This window comes from Trichosurus vulpecula, chromosome 2 (genome assembly GCF_011100635.1).
Source record: "Trichosurus vulpecula isolate mTriVul1 chromosome 2, mTriVul1.pri, whole genome shotgun sequence".
NCBI classification, from domain to species: Eukaryota; Metazoa; Chordata; class Mammalia; order Diprotodontia; family Phalangeridae; genus Trichosurus; species Trichosurus vulpecula.
Genome location: NC_050574.1, coordinates 430,936,964 through 430,959,172, shown reverse-complemented (window position 1 = coordinate 430,959,172; position 22,209 = coordinate 430,936,964). Strand labels below are relative to the sequence as shown.

The window sequence follows — 22,209 nt, the reverse complement described above, 5'->3', positions numbered from 1 at the left end:
ACCTTTTTTTTTTTTGAACATCTGCTTTTAAAGCTTTGAGTTCCAAATTCTCTCCCCTCTTCCCTCCCCACCCACCTTCCCTAAGAAGGCAAGCAATTCAACATGGGCCACATGTATATCATTATGCAAAACCCTTCCACAATACCCATGTTGTGAAAGATGAACTATATTTTGCTCCTTCCTATCCTATCCTCCTTTATTCAATTTTCTCCCTTGACCCTGTCCATTTTCAAAAGTGTTTGCTTTTGATTATCCCCTCCCCCTCTCTGCCCTCCCTTCTATTGTCCCCCCTATTTTATCTCCTTCCTCCTTCTTTCCTGTGGGGTAAGATACCCAATTGAGTGTGTATGTTATTCCCTCCTCAGGTCAAATTCGATGAGAGCAAGATTCACTCATTCCCCCTCACCTGCCCCCTCTTCCTTTCTAACAGAACTGCTTCTTCTTACCACTTTTATGCAAGATAATTTACCCCATTCTATTTCTCCCTTTCTCCCTCTCTCAATATATTCCTCTCTCATTCCTCAATTTGATTTTATTCATCTAGATATCATCCCTTCATATTCAATTCACCCTGTGCCCTCTGTGTGTGTGTGTGTGTGTGTGTGTGTGTGTGTGTGTGTGTGTGTATATATATATATATATATATATGTATATTCCCTTCAACTACCCTCATACTGAGGTCTCATGAATTACATACATCACCTTTCCATGTAGGAATGTAAAAAAAAAGTTCAACTTTAGCAAGTCCCTTACGATTTCTCTTTCTTGTTTACCTTTTCATGCTTCTCTTGAATCTTGTGTTGGAAAGTCAAATTTTCTATTCAGCTCTGGTCTTTTCACTGAGAAAGCTTGAAAGTCCTCTATTTTATTGAAAATCCTTTGCCTTGGAGCATGATACTCAGTTTTGCTGGGTAGGTGATTCTTGGTTTTAATCCTGGCTCCATTGACCTCCAGAATATCGTATTCCAAGCCCTTCAATGCCTTAATGTAGAAGCTGCTAGATCTTGTGTTATTCTGATTCTGTTTCCACAGTACTCAAATTGTTCCTTTCTGACTGTTTGCAATATTTTCTCCTTCATCTGGGAGCTCTGGAATTTGGCGACAATATTCCTAGGAGTTTTCTTTTTGGGATCTTTTTCAAGAGGTGATCAGTAGATTCTTTCAATTTCTATTTCACCCTCTGGCTCTAGAATATCAGGGCAGTGGTCCTTAATAATTTCTTGAAAGATGATGTCTAGGCTCCTTTTTTTGATCATGGCTTTCAGGTAGTCCTATAATTTTAAAATTATCTCTCCTGGATCTATTTTTCAAGTCAGTGGTTTTTCCAATGAGATATTTCACATTGTCTTCCATTTTTTTCATTCCTTTGGTTCTGTTTTATAATATCTTGATTTCTCATGAAGTCACTAGCTTCCATTTGCTCCAATCTAATTTTTATTGTAGTATTTTCTTCAGTGGTCTTTTGGACCTCCTTTTCCATTTGGCTAATTCTGCCTTTCAAGGCATTCTTCTCCTCATTGGCTTTTTGGAACTCTTTTGCCATTTGAGTTAGTCTATTTTTTAAGGTGTTATTTTCTTCAGTATTTTTTGGGTTTGCTTTAGCAAATAATTGACTTGTTTTTCATGGTTTTCTCACATCACTCTCATTTCTCTTCCTAATTTTTCCTCTACTTCTCTAACTTGCTTTTTCAAATCCTTTTTGAGCTCTTCCATGGCCTGAGACCAGTTCATGTTTTTGTTGGAGGCTTTTGATGTAGGCTCTTTGACTTTGTCACCTTTTTCTGGCTGTATGTTTTGGTCTTCTTTATTACCAAAGAAAGATTCCAAAGTCTGAGTCTGAATCTGAGTCCATTTTCACTGCCTGGCCTTTTTTCCAGCCAACTACTTGACCTTGAGCTTTTCATTGGCCTATGACTGCTTGTAGAGTAGAGAGTACTGTGTACCAAGCTTGAGCTGTTTTCAGAGCTATTTCTACACAGCAAGCTCTGCCACACCTGCCCTCCTCCTCCCCCAAGAGCCACCAATCTAGACTGTGACTCAGATCCAAGCAGACTATGCACTGCCGCTCTGATCTGCCACTTAATTCCTCCCACCAGGTGGGCCTGGGGCTGGAAGCAACCACAACTGTAGCTCTGGAAGCAGCCTCAGAGCTGCACCATCTTCCCCAAACCAGAGGTGGTGGCTGACTATGAACTCCTTTCACTCTGTCCCCACAGTTTTTCCCACTAACCTTCTCTGTTGTCTTTGGTGTTTGTGGGTTGAGAAGTCTGGTAACTGCCACAGCTCACTGGTTCAGGGTGCTAAGGCCTGTTCCGCCTGGCTCCTGGTCTGGTTGGTCCAGGCGCAGCCCACACTGGGCTCTGCTCTGCTCCGAGCTCTGTGAGATAGACCTTACCCAGAGACCATCCAGGCTGTCCTGGGCTGGAGCCCTGCTTCCCTCTTGTATTTTATGGGTTCTGCAGTTCTAGAATTTGTTCAGAGCCATTTTTATAGGTGTTTGGAGGGTCCTGGGGGAGAGCATTAGGCAAGTCCCTGCTTTCCAGCCACCATCTTGGCTCTGCCTCCCAGTCAGTTTTTTTTAAAAGTCCACTTAGTTATTGGCTCCTTTGATCCAACAGCTGATGAGGGGTTGCTTTTCATTTCAAAGCACAAGAATCCTTTAGCTCTAAGTAATATACATGATCAGAGTCAGGAATGGCCACTTTGTGCATGCTCTGTTCAGTCCTCATTACAAATATACACTCTATTCCCAGTTAGTATGAATATCAATTCTTTTGTTCTATAAATCAAGAAATAAAATTGGGCTATAGTTTCGTGTTTAGACTGTTTTCTCAAAAAAGCACTACATAAAATCTTTTTGTATTATGAATATTAGTCTTTCATGTCCATAGTGACCGGATTACTAACTGTTGTACTTGAAGTTCACGAGATCATCTGGGAAATTGTAATTGTTGTTCCCTTATGAATGAAACCAAATTGTTACACATACACATATACATACATACATATGTACGTAAATTTTTTGCCTTGACTTTGTCTTTTATTCTTGAAGTTGATTCATATGATTTTTCTCACTCTTGTAAAAATCAGTATTACATATTATACTGACTGTAGTGCCTACAAAAGATTACAATGTGTATATTACATGGAAATATAACATTAGTATTCATGAGTATATCAATATATATATTCATGAAAGAAAGACTACCTCAAAAACAGATTCTCAAATTCTTGAATGTAGGCATTATACTGTATGGCTTTTTTGTAAAGAAACCCCAGTGAACTGATATTTCAGATAGTCATATTAAATCTTATTTTATAATTTTAGAAATAATTTTGAAAAAGTAAAATTTAGGCAGCCTTAGTAGTTATTCTAAAAATAATAATCCAAACTCTTTTTTACTTTTCTAGTATTTTATTCAATAAAAACAAACTCAGGGCTTCACATCCCTAAATTAGGAACAATATCCTGATGATTCAACCACCATTGAGTTTAATGATAAAGTTATTTTACAATCTTACACAAGATTTCAATTAATGCATCTATGTATCTTTTTTTTCATTGTTACATCGCCAATGCATGTCTATGGCACTGGATTTAGGAGAATATTTTTACTGAATTCATGCCTTTTTCACATCTTTTTCCTTATGAAGCACCTTGCTTATAATCCTTTGAGGTGGCTAATCAAAAATATCACTAGCTCCATTTTCCATATGAGGAAACTCAGACTTGGAGAGAGCAAGTGACTTGTCCAAAGTCACATAGCTATCACTTGTTAGGCCATTATTTGAGTCCAGCTCTGAACCTAAAATCAGTTGTTTGTTATATTTGTATAACACTTGGATTTGTCTTTGTGAAAGAATTAGGTAATTCTGCAGCTACCATTATATATACATATACACACATACACCCCTATGTGCATGTGTATAGAATTGAATGGCATGACTGTGATCTTGTTCACCTTCCAACCACATCTTCTCATTGCCATCCTCCTTTAAACTTTTTGGATGTATAAAATCTCACTGAAGTTCTTTTCTCTTGTTTATTCATGAGTTTTTAAGGGTTTTAGGAACTATGTTACAGAATGTAAGTTAAATGAGCTCAGATGACTTCCTTTCCTGGCAAACTACATACCAAAACATCAATTCCCCAAATATTTCTTTTATTCTTTAAAAATTATACACACAAAATTTTACTTATGTTTATTCTATTTCAGGTTTAGAAAAAGATTGATAAAATAATATTGGGAAAGATTTTGTTTCACTTGGTCAGAAAGGTGATTGAGTTTTCCAAATTTGTTCCTGAGAATTTGTTGTTACCTTGTCCCTCCTGGAGCTCTTTCAAAGCATGAGTATTGTGTATAGCTTTGTTGTCTCTTCTAGTATAATTTTAGATTATTTTTTATTTAAAATAACTGTAAGCTTAGAGGAAATGACAAAATGATATCAAACAATTCAAAACAGGTCCTGGACACTGAAAGAATATTATTTTATCACATAGTAATATATGTGTATATATGTATACACTTATATATATATATGTTTGGTTCAGGGATATAATTTCATAAATATAAGGAACTCTCAACGTAGAAAAGTTTGAGTTCTCCATCAATGTAGATTTGTAACTTTTCTGTAATTCCTATCTGAATCAGTAAGGCAAATAAAAACTTAGATGATAATTGTCAAAATGCCTACGTGGTTCTGAACCACAAAGTATACGAGACTCTCCACATAGAAGCAGAAGAAATAAACCATTTATTCATACACCAGAGAACCATATCCCACAAGCCGTTTATCCAGTCTACCACAGCAGTAAAACATTCCACACACAATATCACAACATGGAGCTTTGCGACCCCCTGCTGGGGTCTTCCCCAAAGACAAACTCACAGTACAGCTAAGACAGTCTGTTCAGCTCTATCACAACAGCAGCCATTAGCAGCCATAACTGCCCCCCCCCTTCTTTCTCAGTCTCTCTCTGTCTCTCTCTCTCTCTCTCCATTTCCTGTGACATAACTTCCTTTTCCTATCAGGAAGCTCCTTAGGCTTCCTATGACATAAACAGGTCACATGGCCTATTAATGGGTGGGAAAGATCTTCAAATCTAAATTGCTACTACACTATCTTAGAAAGTTCCCTGGGAACTAAATGATGAAGTGACTTGCTCAAAGATAGCATGTGACAGAGATAGTGTGTGGGCTGATTCCACGATTGCTCCTTTATCAACTATTTAATTTTTAATAATTAAAATTTAATAAGTTATGGTCCTACTATATATTTAATAACCTTATGTTCTATATGATTTGCTTTCTAAGAAATTGAACTGCAACAAATGAAGTCAGCCTAGCTAGAATTTGAAGAAAATATATAGATTGGGGAAAAACTTGAATTAAACATCTAATAAAAATCTGACATCCAAAATCTACAGGTAATTGAAACAAATCTGTAGAATTATGAGATATTCCCCTGTAGAGCAGTGTTCAAAGGACCTAAATAGTTTTTGAAAGAAGTTCAGACTATCCACCACCATTGAGGAAAAATGCTTAAAACCACTATTAATCAGAGAAACGCAAATACTCATCAAATTAGCAAAGCTTCTAAAGATTGAGAAAAATCAATGTTAGAGGGACTTTAAGATGACAGACAGACTAATTTATTGTTGCTGGATCTGAAGACTGGCCCAACTATTCTAGAGAACAATTTAGAATTACTCAAGAAGAGTGACCAAATTCTTCATGCTCCTTTACACAGATATCTCATTTCTGAGTTTATTCTCCCAAGGAGGTTAATGCCAAGAAGAAAAGACCCCTAAGTACAGAAATATTTATAGCAGTGTTATTTATGATAACCAAAAAACTAGTCATAAATGTTGTATTCATTTGGGGAATGCTTGAGCAAATTGTGGCGTATGAATGTGATGGAAACTGTGTTCTAAGGAATGATGAATATGAACAATTCAGAGGAATGTAGGAAGAAACGTGAATCATTTTAGGTTACTTTGAAAGCAGGGACTGTTTTATTTTTGTCTTTGTATTAGCAGTGTCTGGCTTATAATAAAGGTTTAATAAATATTTGTTTATTGATTGATTAAAGTGGTACAGTTTTGTATTCTTTCAAAAGAGCCAAAAGAACACACACCGTGCATTATCAGAACAGTATAAATAAAGACAATAGTAAAAGACAACAAAATTCAAGTAAAACTCAACAATGTTGGTAACATCCTATATAAATTAAAGCACACAGTTTTCCTTTTAATAATTGGTAGACTACAAAAGTGGAAAGGGATATGCGCTTTCAGTCGTAATCATACTATTAGGTGTTTTTGCTTACATTTTCTTTGGGAATATACTCTGTGGGTTATCCATTTGGGTTTTTGGTTGGAAAGAAGTTATTGTGCCCAAACAAAATGCATTAATAAAAAAAACCCAAATTGTCTTGTAATCAAATATAGAAAATATTCTTTGAAATAAAAAAGTCATAAATGACAAGGAACAGTGAGCTTTTCACAAATTTTCATAAATCAAAGTCCATTTTCTAGGTTGTCTAATAAATACTATTTTATAATTTCAAGGGGAATTTTATATATCTCAGACATAGCAGAAGAACTGTTACTTTATATTACTGATGATGTTTTTCTGAAGGAGAGAATATCTTTGTAGATTCCAGGAACTATTTCACATTTCTGTGACAACAGCCCTATCTGGGCTACAAAGATGTTGGATATCTTTGAATTTTTATGGCAGTGATAGAATTGCTAAATGATGGAGAGACTTGATACCCGTGGTAGTATCACTCTCTGCTTTTCTCACTCACCACCTATATTGGTGTTTCCAGAGATAGTCCCGTAGTATTTTCTGTAGTCTGTTGACTTTCCTCCTTCCTGTCTGGTGGCACCTTCTTAATCTATCTTTTCTGGATCTTCATCTATGCCACATCCACTAACCATGGGGTACCCCTCAAGGTTCTATCCACAACTCTCTTTTTTCCCTCCTTATACTATCTCACTTAGTGATCTCATGGGATTCCCATGGGTTCATTAATCATCTCTGTACTGATGATTCCCAGAGTTTGGTGCCCAGTCTTGGTCTCTCCCCTGAGCTCCTGCTCTAATAATTGCCAGTTGAACATCTAGAAAATCTATAACTAAACATGTTAAAAACAAATAACTAAACTAAACCCTCTCCTCTTTTGAACTTCCTCACTGTTGAGGGCAACACTATCCTCCTGGTGACCTAGACTTGCAATCTCACTGTTACATTCATCTCCTAACTCACTCGCTTCACATATACAATATGCTATCAAGTCTTATTATTTCCACCTACACAACATCTCTTACATCTGTTCCTTTCCCTTCTATAGGTACCACCCTAGTTCAGGCCAGCATCACCTCTTTTCTGGATAATTGCAGTAGCCTCCTAATGAGTCTCTCTGCCTCACGTCTCATCCCATTCTAATCCACCATTCACCCAACTGCCAAAATGATGGATCATGTCACTCCTCTCTACTCAATAAACTCCAGTAGCTCCCTGTAACCTCCAGGATCACACATAAAGTCCTCTACTTGGCACTTAAAGCTCTTCACAACCTGGCTCTTTTCTACCTTTCCTGTCTTGTACTTTGTTCTCTCGACATTACTATCTAGCCACACTGGCCCATTAATTCTTCTTCACATGTGACATTCCGTCTTTGTGCTTCAGCACTGGCTGTCCTTCATGTTTGGAAGGCTCTTTCTCTTCACCTACACCTCTTATAGTCCTTGGCTTCCTTCAAGGCTTGGCTCAGATGTCCTCTTCTGTCAGTCTCCTTTCCTATTCCTCCTAGCTGCTAGAGACAGACCCTCTAAGATTACCTTCTATTTGCTCTTAAGTCTCTTGTCTGTATCTATTTACATGTTGTTTTCCTCATTCAAATACAAACTTTTTGAGGGCAGGGATTGTCTTTGCCTTTTTTTATATGTCCAGTGCTTAGGATAGTGCTGGTACATAGTTAGTGTTTATTTACTGACGAGTATATTTCCAAATTTAAATACTTGCTTTTATGTTTCCCTTAGGTTCATTTGACATAGATTATAAAGGGAACTTACCCATCACTATAATACCAACTAGTGGAATTGTGGACCCCAAATCATCAAAGAATATTAAAGTTTATATATGCACAGATAAGCCCAGAATTGTTAATGAATTGGCAAAGTGAGTATATTGTTATTTCATTAATTATAAAAGCCTTGCTATCATGTTTCACTCTGTTGTCTTAGGCTATAGATCTGTATTTGCCTATCTTGACCATTCCTCTGCTTTACGTGGTCTTTTGGAAGCACACAAATGCATCCAGAATAGAGAGACTGTTGTTACAGTATGGTGAAGTCCAGGGTTCCCAAGGAGGCTTAGACTGTTTTAACTTCATGACCATAATGGGGCTGAATTCCATATTCCTGAGTTACTGTGGCTCAGTGGGGAAAAGGAGGAAAGGCTATCACCAAAGATGTAAGGGGCAGGTTGGTACATGGTACAGGGTATAGAGTACTGACTTAGAGTCAAGAAAACCTGAGTTCACATCCTGGCAGAGACATTCACTGGCTCTGTGATTCTGGACAAGCCACTGAATCTCTCTCAACCACAATATTCTCATTTGTAAAATGGCAGGTTGGTGGTACAGTGGACAGAGTGCTGGGCCTGGAGTTAAAAACACTCATTGTCCTTAAATCTGTCCTTAGACACTTACTAGCTGTGTGATCCTGGGCAAGTCACTTACCCTTGTTTGCCTCAGTTTCCTTATCTATAAAATGAGCTGGAGAAGGAAATGGTAAACCACTTCAGCATCTTTGCCAAGAAAATCCCAAAGGGGGCATGAAAAGTCACACATAACTGAAAATGTGGATTGCTTGAGATCAGGAGTTCTGAGGTTCAACAGGGCTAAAGTCCTTTGGGAGTCTGAACTAGATCTGTCATCAGTATGGTAAGCCCCTGAGAGATGGTATGGGTGTTAGGAGATGGCACCAGGCAGCTTAAGATGGGAACAAACCAGCCTACATCAGAAACAGAACAGGCCAAACCTTTGGGACTAATCAGCAGTGGGGTGGGGCCTGGCTGCTACCCTTTGAGCCTGGTTGAGATAAGGAAATTCAGTCTCCTAAAAACAAACAAAAAAGGGTGATTTCTTATGTGATAGAATGACTTTAGGTAGAGATATTAATTTTGGGAAAATAGTGAATACATTCCGAAGTGTGAATTTATGTTTGGTAGAGGGGTGATGCTCTATAGTGGGAGAGGTGGGAGACCTTTTCTTTTGAACATGAGAGATTTTGTCTTGATTGTTCAACCACCTTGGATTTTTTTTCCCCTAGAGATGAAAAAATATTTATCACGTACCACTTTTCAGTGTGCACACAGACAGGGTTGGCATTCTGTAGTTTATTGAGCAAGGTTTGTTTCATTTTCATTAATAGATTGTTCTCTAATTAATATCAAGTGCCACTTTTTTTAGTCTGATATTTGGTGGTCAAATGAAATATATTTTGGTTCTTTCACTTACAAAAATTAATAAAACATGTGTTTATTTTATTCTCCTTATTAGAGTGAGTTTGCAGGGTGGTGAAGACACATTTTTACAGATTGAAGCCTATGTGGTTCAGCAAATTATTGAACTGTTAGATATGTGTGAGGAAAAAAGTTTGAAGTGTATACAATTTGGAACTGTCTTCTTTGGAACATCAAAGATTGAGCATGCAATTCTGTATAATAATAGTCCTGAAAACATGAGTTGGGTAGCAGTGATGGAGCATGAAGCAGTTGGAGGAGAATTGGTAAGTTAGCTGAAATAGCTTTAATATAGCTTGAAAGTGTCTACTATTCTTAACCAAAATTAGGACAAATCATGTGATTTTTGAATTACTTAAGTTATTTATCTGAATTTAGTTTATTTCTCCTGGGAGTAATCTCTAGAGAAACAGTACTTTAAACAAAATAACAGGGATACAAATGTAGCTCTTCCAACCCCATTCTCCCCCTTCCTCATCCTCTACCTTATATTTGTAAGTTGTGGTCCCTTCGGGGGACCAAGTACTAAGTTCAAGGTACTCTGAAGACTAATTCAAGAGTATGTGCACATATATACATATCAATATATGTGTACACATATACAATATGGGTGTGTGTACACATAGATGAACAAAAAACTGAATGATTCTAGTTTCTAAAAAACATAGCTTTTTAGTAATTCTTATGGGTCGTTTCTCCTAAAATTATTGCTTATAAGCCCCCATTTACCTTCAAAGCAAAGGCAGTTCCTGAAATGGCATAAAAAGAACAATAACCAAAAACCTCAATAAACCTTAGGCTCACTCTCCCACAAATATATGCAACCTTCATAGTTATCACATAAATAGAATGAATTAGTAAAGGGGCATAGATGAAGGGACCACAGGTGTCCAGGGCAGCTTACATCTCCAGTACTACTACAGTTCACAAGAATATTTTGTCTTCCTCGGTGTCCTTACCTTGTGCATAGGGGGTTTCTGATGGTGTGTAGGTCTGCTGGACTCTGTGGATCTGTTTCTCTCCACACTTAACTATGCTCTGCAGCTGCATTCACTTCTACCAGACTTCCTCTCTGCTCTGACGCCTTGGAAATTGTCTCACTTTTTAAAGGCAGATGTGAATGGCTATTTGTCCTTTAATGGTAATCAGATTTATTTAAAGAACTCCTTGCCTCCTAAAGGACTAATATAGCATAAATATTTCTTTATTATGAAGTGTAAATGCTTCTATAAATATGTGCTTCCTTTAAAACCTTGACATCTTGTCCCTTAAATCTAGTAATTTCATCAAGTGAACTGGAGGGAGCTCAACTGATCTAGGGTCTCCTGATCAATTTCTACCCCCTCTCGACTAATTTGAGAGTATGTGCATATATACATGTGAGTGTATGTATGAGTGCCCACACTGTATATGCATATGCATGTGTATACACACTGATGAACAAAAGCTTAACAATTTTAGTTCTTAACAGACTAGCTTTTTAGTAATTCTTATTCTCATCTGTTTTCTTGTGGGAAGATTTATTGTTTTAATTTTATAATGTGCCTACTTTTTGACCTCAATATTAATCTATAAATATTTAAAGAAAGAAAATTACCTATAAATTTTCTTATGTACTGTGGAGCTATAGTAATGATTCTATATCATAAAACCTTTTGTATTTTTTTCTTAACTATTTTTATTTTGGTTTTACATTGCAGGGTACAAATCTTCAGCAAAGAATAGATGGTACTTTACATGATTTAAGCTACATAAACAAAATGAGGAACATAGATGTTACCACTTTTATTGCCTGTATTCCCAATGAAGGAACTTTATTACCTTATCAAAAAACAGTAATTACATTTTGCTTTAGTCCAAAGTAAGTATGCACAGATACCTTGGGAATGGAAATAATGATAATTGCATTAAAAATTGTTAGTGACACATTCATCAGATTAATTTTAATATTTTGTCTTAACAGTACTAGTAAAAAGGCAAAAATAAGTCTTTATTGACATTTGTTACGCACTTTTAATTTTGGGTTGAACATTTCTTAGGTTACATTGATTAAAAATGAAGTTCTAGGTATAATTATATTTTATTGATACACTTAAAATTAATTAAATGTATGATTAGTTTTCAAATGAAATCTCCAAAGTTATGTTATATAAATTTAGACTAGTTGTTTTGATTTAGATTTTGTTTATTGCTATTAGTACGTCAGAATAAGAGTGGGTCCCCTTTGGGAAGGGGTTTGTAAACAAGTATCCCAGTTTGCAGGGTAAAATTGGAATTTGGAATATTGGTCACAGATGAGGAAATACAGCCCATATTTTTGGTTCTGAGCTGGGTCGGATGATGAGAAGCAGAGTAAACCATCATAGGGTTCCACTCCCTCCCTACCCCACCCCCACCTAAATAGAGCCAGCTACTGGACTCTCTTTGATAGACAGCCCTCTAGGTACAAGGTACCAGGTGAGAAAACCACTACAGGTTAAAGGCAGACTTAAGCATAAAATACAAATTCCTTAGTCTAGCATATAAAAGGTTTTCCATAATGTGGTTGCATAATGTGGTTCCAACTTACTTTTCCAGTCTTATTGTCCATTTCTTTTCTTCATGAGTGTTAAGTTCCATCTGGTCTACTGGTCTACTAATTGTTCTCCAAACGACATTGCTTATCCTGCCTCTATGCATTTGTACAAACCATTCTTTGTGTCTGGAATGAACTCCTTCCTTGTCTTTGCCTTTTTGAGTTAATATCTTCCTTCAAAGCCCAACTCAGGAGTGCCTTCTCTTTTATGAAATGTTGCCTCATCCCTTAGTTGTTAATGCTCTTTTCCTCCTCATGTTGCCTATAACACTTTGTATGATCTCTGCCTTCCACCTTCCCTTCCTAACTCATTATATATCTCCATATATATTGTATTTCCTGCCGCTGCTGTCACCCTGATAAGCAACTTGAAGTCAAGTTCTCTTTTGTTTTTGCCTTTGTATCTCTGTGCCTTATTAGCGTATCTTGAGCATTAAATGTTTATTTTGGTTAGTTTGGTAGGATGATAATAAAATTGTGTTGAATTCAAGTTAAGCATTTGGTTGGAGCCTATTTACCTGCACTGACATTCAGAATTTACACTAAGAGAGAATTTAAAAAATTCTTTGTATTCATTTAATTTGTTCATTTAGGAAATTATACTAATTAGGGATGCTGTGTAATCTTGGTTACTAGTCCTTACCTTAATTTTTTGAAGAATGAGTTACAGAATTTTTCTGTTGCCTTGAAAACTTATAGAACTTTTAACCAAAAGTTCACTTGGTCATATGATCAACTAAGATGCCTTTTGAAGACCTTAGAAGATGTTCTTCAGTAAACAACCTTCTAGTTTCAATGTAATAAGAGTATAGAAACCACACTTTTCTTTCTATACATTGTACAACATTATACAATATTACAAAGTACTACACATTTACAGAATCATTAGGACAGACACCCACAGATGAATGAACTTCTTTATGTTCTTTTCATCACAGTATGTTGGCTGGGTTTAAGAAACTAGTATATATGTGTATCAGTGTAACTATTCCGTGGATAAGCTTACTGAAAGATGTTGCTGAAACAATAGCTTTTGATTTTTATAGGTTCATCTAACTTTTCAAAATTTGTCACAGGGCTTTTATTTTTTATTACATTTTGAATTCCAAGCAGTCTCCCTCCTTCCTTCATAATCCTGTGTTAGAGAAGGCCAACATTTGACACAGATAGATATGGGAAACCATACAACAAATACATCCATATATCAGTTCTTTCTCTTGAGGCAGATAGTATCTTCCTTCATAGGTACTTTGTAGTTGATCTGAATGTTCATATTAATCAGAATAGCTTAGTCATTCACAGTTACTCATTGAACAATATTGAACAATATTCTCTTGGTTCTGCTTATTTCTCCCTTCATTTTTCATGCAAATCTTTTCATTTTTTTCTAAACTCAACCTGCTTATCATTCCTTACAGCACAGTAGTATTCCATCACAATTATATAAGACTTATTCATCCATTCCCCAACTGATGAGCATCCCCTCAATTTCTAGTTCTTTCCACCATAAGGTGAATTGCTATAAATATTTTAGAACATTTAGATTCTTTGCCATTTTCTCTGTTCACATTGGGAGATAGACCTAATAGTGGTATTGCTGGATCAAAGGGTATACATAGTGTTACAACTTTTAAGACATAACTCTAGATTGTCCTCCACAATGGTTAGATCAGTTCACAGTTCCACCAACAGCATATTAGTGTCCCAATTTTTCCATATCCCTTCCAAAATTTGTCGTTTTCCCCTTCTATCATTTTAGCCAGTCTGAGATGGTATTATAAAGTCATTTTAATTTGCATTTCTCGAATCAGTGATTTAGAGTATTTTTTCAAATGATGTGTGTATGTATGTGTGTGTGTATATATGTATATATATATATATATATATAATATGTACATACACACATACACATACACACACAAAGCTTTGAGTTAATTTTTTAAAAAACTGCTTGTTCATATCCTTTGGCCATTTGTCATTTGGGGAATGATTCATATTCTTATAAATTTAACAAATTTCTCTATATATTTGAGATATGAGGCCTTTATCCAAAAAACTATGTATAAAAATTTCCCCCCAATTTTCTGCTCTCCTTCTGCTCTTGACTACATTGGTTTTATTCATACAAACTTTAATTCAATGTAATCAAAATTGTCTAACTTCCATCTTACATTGCTCTCTACCTTTTGTGTGTTCATAAATTCTTTCTCTACCCATAAATGTAATAATAGTTCTTATCCTGGGGTTTTAACTAAACAATGCTAAACAGAGTTGGAGTTTGGGATGATATTCCTTCAAAATTGATTTAAAATTTTTCTCTGTACTCTAACTGAAACAAAACTCTATCAATTTTATAGACTGTATGATAATGGTCGGAAGCATGCTGACTTGTCCCACAGACAAGATTATGCTCTGTTTTTGAGATTTGAGGCAATAGAGAGTAAAGATACTTTTTTGAAAGCTGAAGAAGAAAAAGCTACTGAAAGTAAGTATAAAAGTTTGCAAACATCGAAAACACAATAAATATCTAAGTGTTCAATATGAGAAATACTAAAATATTTACAGAACTGCTTAAAACAGAATGTGTCTTGTATGAAGGAAAAAAGTTTATTTTAAAAGACTTTTTTATATCCTTTTAAGATGATGGGGAAATTTAATTCTTGATGGTAGATTACCAAGTTAAAAATAGACTACGCATTTAGTATCATGGTTGTTAGGGGATTAGGAAACTCAGATTATAATAATAATAGTACTAACTCACACTTGCATAGTATTCTAAAGTATATAAAGAGCTTTCTGAACAAGAGTTCGATGAGGTGGGTAATGTGAGTGTCATTATTCCTTTTTACCAAATGAGGAAATTAAAACTAAGAAAGGAAAAGGGACTTGCTCAGGGAGTTACTAGTAAGAACCAGAATTCAAACTCAAGTCTTTTCCCGGTTCCAAGTCCAGAGTTCTTTCCAACATGCCACATAGTTTCTTTCCCTGTGCTACAGTTTTCCATTATGAATTGGCAATCTATTCTGACATTATTTGACTGGCAAGACTGTCTATATAGACACAGAATTAGAATTGCCAAGACAGAAATAGAGCTGTAAGATATGTAAGACATGAGCCTATCACAAGGCTTTGATGGGAAAACTCATTGTATAAACTACATTATAGAAGCCTGTACTTATAGTGCTATTGACATGCTAAAATGTGAGTGGTAATTAGACAGAACTAGTTGGGATGGAAATCCATCCAAGCAGAAGAGGTAAAATTTGGAACAGGGGTGGGGAACCTATGGCCTCAAGGCCATGTGTGGCTTCAAGGCTGCAGGTTTTCTACACCTGGTCCAAGAAGGTCAGGTTAAGCAGATAGGTACCATGCATTTGTGTGTGTGTGTGTGGGGGAAGGATATAGATTCCAGGAGGATAAAGTCAGTGAGAATAGCAAAAATGAACCTTGACTGTAAGGCAGAAACTGTTCTTTCTGTTTTGTCCAGGGCCTCTTAAGTGTGGTTGGCCCTGGGTTCACAAATGATAATTGTACTAAGAAGATAGAAGCCTATCTGTAAATCCTATCCCTCATCAAAGGAAAGACAGAAATACTAGTCTTATCTCACAAAGAGCTCCTCTTAGGGAAGAAATACCTAGATATTGCAGGCCTGGAAAGTTTGTGTCTTCTTTGATGGCAACAGCCAAGAAATGGGAAATCTTTTGTAGGTGCCATTTGTGTCAACCTACACACAAACATCCAACCTATCTGACTATAACAGTAATGTATTGACATGTCATAGTATCTTATGTCAATTGAGCAAAGATTTTAAATATCATCTGAGTTTCCAAGGTAATTTTTTAATGCTCAGGAATTTTATTGTCTTTTACAGGTCATCATTTTCACAAAGTGGAGTTAGCACTGACAGGCTCAGGACTCCCTGTCTTATTAAGTTTTGTGCCAGGAAAAGTCCTGAATTTCACACCTTGTTTTATGGGTCAACGCTCAGAGATTTTGTGCAGTATACAAAATCATTGCAAGACACTTCCTGTAGCATTCAGCTTCCACAAAGTAGCTCATTTTAAAATTAATCCAGAGAAGGGCAAGATAGATGAAGAAAGTATTCAGGTAATGCAATTGACCTTTACTTTCAAATTGCTTGTAAAACACATATAGGTCTGAAAAATTCTGCTCATCATGTAAAAAACAACTTAATTGGCCTCCCTCATTTCTTATTTTGTTCTCTCACCCATCTCAGATATGTAGCCTCCTCCACCTCCCCATTACTCATCATTTACTGAAATAAATAAATATATGTTGAATAGTACTCCCTTCAAGGCACTCTGCTAGTCAATATGGGAAACATAATGATTAATAAGATAATATATGCTCTTTAGGGAGGAGTGTGCTGGAGCCAGCTTGAAAGTTTGGTAGTGCCAATTATTAAATTTTGAGTGTGAGAATTTGCTTCTTGGGAATTACCAAATGCTAATAATTCAGGGATTTATTTTCTAGACTTAAGAAAGTAATGGAGAAAATATCAATAATTCAGATTAAACTTAAAAATGTATAGCGTGTACATATGTGGGAGGTGAAAATGGAGAGCTGGTTGTTAAGTATTTACCAGTATACCATTGCCTTTAGGTATTTACAATGTAGTTGGGAAGGCAACAAATACACAAAGTTTAAAAAAATGGCAAAAAGGTAAATAATGGTTCAAGACATTAAAACTGGTAAGAAAGACTTTGAACCAGAAAGAAGGTAAGGGAGAATATTACTTATATATATGTATGTGTATTACATACACATATGCATACATGTGTGTATGTATCATACACAAATATAAATAAGACATATTACCTATGGATATGCATATACATGTATACGTATCTATATGATATAAACATAAATTATATAGATACATATATACACATACACACACACATATACACCAAGCTAGATAACATAAAGGAAAGCTACATTATAGGAATAAGATTAATAGTTGAGAGACCTAGATTGTGCATTGGAAGTGCAATCCAAGGAAGGGAACAATATTAAAACCTATGGTCTAAGATGCTGATAAACAAAGACAAGAAAGGATAACCAAAAAACAAGTTAAATCAGGGATCCTAATGCAAGGAGTTTCCCTCCCTTGGCTTTTGAAGTTAATGGTATCACTAAGACTTAAAGTGACAAGACTCGGTTGTAATGACTTCGGAAGAATATACTTTTTTTTAAAAAAAGGAAACAAGGTAGGAAAAAGAGAAGAACAGCATTATACATTAATATATATATATATATATATATATATATATATATATATATATATATATATATGCAAGGTATTGCTAAAGTCTGGACACATAGGCAAAAATGCACATTTTCAAGAAATGAAATAATTGAAATTTTCAACAACATTTTATTTAATTGGAATATTAACAAATAACATCTTCAACTTCAAATAACATCATATGATTTCATATTCATATTCCAAGAGTGAATGTGCTGAAACTGATGGGAATGTGGAGTTATTGAGTTATTGCATTGAGTTCACATGAATCTTGCAAAGCATATCAACCTTTACATCACAAATGATGGAAATCATATTGAAGATCTTATTTGTTAATATTCCAATTCTCTGCCAAAAAAACAGAACAGCTAATGATACCTATGGCAGGAGCACCATCATAAAGCCTTACTCTATGCAGGCTAGCTGGGTTTTCCCTTAAGAGGTACTGAAAATATCTTCAGAACTTAATTGGTTGAGGGAATGTAGCTTTCTAGTGCTCTAAATACAAAATTGAGACCACCATTAGTCTTCTGCTTTTCCTTAAAGCTTGTGATGGATAGATTAGCATGGATGAGAAAAAGTTAAAGAAGCTATTCTCATACAAATCAATGCTGTATCCTTGCTGAGTACCTTTTTCCCGATCTAAATGTCCTTCCAGTGTTCTGGACAAGTAAACCTCCTTTTGTTGACTGTCAAATTATCTATGAGTGTTTTGTGTCAGTTTTAAAAAGGGGAATGGCATGGTGTGATGTCAGCATTAGGAAAATCTATTTGGCTGCTGTGTGGAGAATGAAGTAGAATGGGAAAAAGATGAAACAAAGTGGTCAATCATGAAGCTATTGCAATAATTTAAGAGACAATGAAGGCCTGAACTAGGATGTTATCAGTATGGGTGGAGAGGAGATGGATGGTAAGAGGTGTTATGGAAGTAGAAACAACAAGAGTGGGGAACTGATCAGATATGTGGGGTGAGGAAGTATAAGGAGTAGAACACCAAAGTTGTGATTCTGTGTGGCTGGAGGAATGGTGTGTAACACCAATCTTACTAGCAGCTGCTGTGGAGGTGTAAGACCAAACAACACCAGCATACAGGAGGGCTTCTAGCACAGGTTCTTTGATCTGCTTTTCTGAAGGAAAGAAACTTAAAGCAGTTTATGATCTCACTTTAATTAAACATACATATATCATTCACTTCATTCAGAGGAAAAAGTCAACACCTTAAACTTCAGAGAGAACACAAACAGAAATTGTATAAACAGAGCAAATAACAAAAATCAGCAGAGAGGGCTTCTAACTGTCTGTCCATAGCAATACATACATAGTTACCAGAGACAGAAACACCAACATCTGTGTTTTCAAAGCCGGGGGCTCCTTAACAGCCACTCAGAGTCTCTTCTGGACAAATCATGTGAGTACTCTTCCAATGAGTGAGCCCAAAAGCAAAATGCTAACCACAGAGTATATATATATACTTCTTCAGAGTCAGAGGACATCACAACCAGGTGACTCAAACTCATGTGACTTAGGCTTTCTTGTAACTTAAGCAGGTCATCAAAGACTCTTGATTCAAAGGCAAGACTCAAAGTTACTTGATTGCCTTGGTGCTGAGAATTAGAACTCCAAAAGGAAAAACAGCAAAAAGTCCCACTTTGCTTGTCTTTACATTGTGGTATCCTTGATAGAAATGGTGAAGTTTATAACTGGATTAAGTTTGGAGATGCACATAATTAATTAAATTGGTAAGAATGACTTACATCCTTGAATCCTGAACTTGCTAGCAGATGTGAACCATCATCAAAGGTCTTTGAGTGATAGTGGAGAATGGGAAAGATAGGACTAGTGATCATAGGATCTCAGATTTAGTGCTGGGAGAGATTTCAGAGACCATCTGCTCCAACTCCCTGAGGACCAGGGAGATTGTAATACACAACTTATTATACAAATCGTAGGCATTAGAAATGGTTTTTGAACTCAGATTCTTTTAATCCAAAGCCAGTGTTCTTTCCAATGAAGGATTTAAGAATTTCTCTTACTTTGGATATTGACACACTTTTAAAAAAGGTAGAAGAGATTGGAATCTGTAAACTATAGGCCAGCGTGCTTGACTTTGATTCCTTGGGAAATACTATACCATATTATTCAAGGTATAGTTAGTGAGCATCTAGACAGGCAAGTGGTATTCACAAGGAGCCACAAATAAGGATTACAATAAGATATAGTTGCCACTGTAAAATGAGAATTTCTTTTGTTGGACTGTGTAACTATGTATTGAGGTCATCATTCATTAATTCACTTATTTCTGTTAATGGGGAAAGGGTAGTGAAAGGAACAGCTTGAGTTTTAAAAATAATTTTAAAAAGAAAAATGATAAACAAATCTTAAGTCAGGGGAATGTTGCAAACATAGTTTACCTATCTTTTTTTAAGGCATTTGACAAAATATTCCTGCTATTCTTGTGGAAAAGATGGAGAAATGTAGTCTAGATGTTAGCACAGTTAGATGGATTTGGAATTGGTTGAGTGACTAGATGCAAAGAATAGTCAAATTAGTCAATTAGAGAGGATGTTTCTAGTGGAATGTGTTAGAGACCTGTGCTAGTTAACATTTTTGTTGATGATTTACATATAGGTATAAATGGCATACTTATGAAATATACAAATGGTAGATACCCAGAAGGGATGACTAATTTGCTAGTTGATGGAGTCAGGATCCAAAAAGATCCTGATAGGCCAGAACACTGGGCCAAACCTAGTAAGATGAAATTCAACAGGGATAAATGTCTTGTTACTGGGTTTAAAAACCCAACTTCACAAGTGCCAAGTGCAGAAGACATAGCTAGACAAGAATTTTGTTTGCAAAAATCTTAATTGAGGGTTATAAATGACTCTAAGCTCGATATGAGTCAAAAGGGAGATATGGTAGCCGAGAATGCTACTGCAATTATAGGGTGCATTAATCGGAGCAGAGTTTTCAGATCTAGGGAGTTGATAATTCCTCTATCTATGCTGGTCATGTACAAGAGTTGGGCAGCCTTGAAATGGCAACCTGGATCATTGGAGGGAATATCCATTTTGATGAGATTGCTGATCCATAGCTCCGTATCTATATTAACATCTACATTCACTGTATTCAAAACAGAATTAGATATCTTCCCTCTGCCCTTTACTGTTTCTGTTGAGGACACCACAGAGGGTTGCAACCTTGGAATCATTTGTGATTCTTCCTTCTGCTTTACAGTCAGTCAGTTCCTAGGTCTTGTTGATTATATATCTGTTCCCCTTTCTCTACTCTCATGTCCACCACCCCAGTTCCAACCCTTGCTTCTTACCTCTTGGTCTCCCTTCTGTCAGTCTTTTCACTTCTTTAATCCTTCTTTTACAGGGCTGCCAAAATAAAGCTTTCTAAAGCACAGGCCCAATCATGTCAGTTCTCTGCTAAAAAGTGCTAATTCCTCACTCTGGCATTGACATCCTTTCACAGTCTGGCTCTAGCCTGTCTTTCCAGACTTCTTCAATGTTGTTTCCCTTCATGTATTGTCCATTCCAGACAATTTACCCTACTTACTGAACTCAACATTCATCACCTTTATCTGTGCGTCTGCATAGACTCTTCCTCATGACTGGAATGTGCACTCTTCTCACCGCTATGTTTTAGATTCTTCAGCTTCCTTCAACACTGTGCTGAGGTCCTATGTCCCACAGGAAGCCTTTCTTACTCTCCCGAAATACCAGTTCTCTTTCTTACTTCAAATTATTGTAGATTTACCTATCTATATGTTGCATCTCTACATATAATGGAAACTTCTTGAGCATAGAAATTGTTTTTCAATTTTGTATTTGTACCCCTGGAATCTATCAGAGTGTCTTACACGTAGTAGATGTAAAATGTTTGATTAATCAAATTGAGCCAATTGCTTCTTGAAGACCACCTACAGAATTTTTTGCAAGTGTCTCAAAGGCAAGGAATAAAGAGTGTGTGTATTTTCTGTAAGGAAATTCACCATTGCCATGATGAAGTAATCTTTTTTTACATTTCACAGGAAATCTCTCTTTTTTGTTGTTCTTTTATTATTAAATATATGCTTCATTATCTTTTCTTTCAGAATGTGCTCTTTTCATTTGTGCCACATCAACTAGGCATATTTAAAGTAAAGCAATTAATGGACATACTTGGTTTTGTAGCAGAAGATAATTTACAGTCAGTGAAAGTGAAACCTTTTCACCAAATACAGTTAAGTTTTACTAGTATCTGCAAACCTACAACCAAGAGAATTGAGATGAAAATCATTCCTGGTATGCTACTGAGAAAACTTATAAGACCTTTTAGCAATAAGTTAAATATATCTTTAACCTGTGTAGATCAAATTCATTTTTGCATATATGAATAAAGTTATGTAATAGATTAATATAAATAGACACACAGAAAAAGAATTTTGGGGGGCACTTTGGTGCAGATGAAATCTTTTCAATATTACTATTTCTCTTATTCTTGGTACTTCTAGATGCTTGGAAATATGAGGCAATTAGGGATAAGAAGGAGCATTTGGGAAGGTGTCAAGCATTATGAATGGGCTTGAGTCTTAGGGCTAAGAGTCTAGGTGGTTTCCTTTTTCCTTTATGACAGAAAATCATTTCTGTTCTTTGGGAGAAGAAAATTCTGATGCAATTAACATTTTCTGGAATTCTTAGGGCTAAGACTGAGTTAGCCTTTGTGAATGAGAAGCAATAGTACCTAATAGTTTAGAGGAGGAAGACTGAATATAATAAGGCATTACTGGACATTAATAAAACTATAAACATATTTTTTCTTTAAATCCCTTGTCAAGTGGG

At 35.9% G+C, this 22,209-nt stretch overlaps 1 protein-coding gene across 1 annotated transcript in view; it reads left to right on the top strand.

The window, feature by feature from the left end:
* CFAP47 (cilia and flagella associated protein 47) overlaps nucleotides 1-22,209 on the top strand; it is a 965,255-nt gene that overhangs the window by 41,910 nt on the left and 901,136 nt on the right. The window contains exons 4-9 of the mRNA XM_036744194.1: nucleotides 8,051-8,189; nucleotides 9,574-9,802; nucleotides 11,237-11,397; nucleotides 14,469-14,596; nucleotides 15,983-16,218; nucleotides 21,483-21,672. Coding sequence (XP_036600089.1) covers nucleotides 8,051-8,189; nucleotides 9,574-9,802; nucleotides 11,237-11,397; nucleotides 14,469-14,596; nucleotides 15,983-16,218; nucleotides 21,483-21,672 — 1,083 coding nt within the window. The remainder of the gene's footprint in view (nucleotides 1-8,050; nucleotides 8,190-9,573; nucleotides 9,803-11,236; nucleotides 11,398-14,468; nucleotides 14,597-15,982; nucleotides 16,219-21,482; nucleotides 21,673-22,209) is intronic.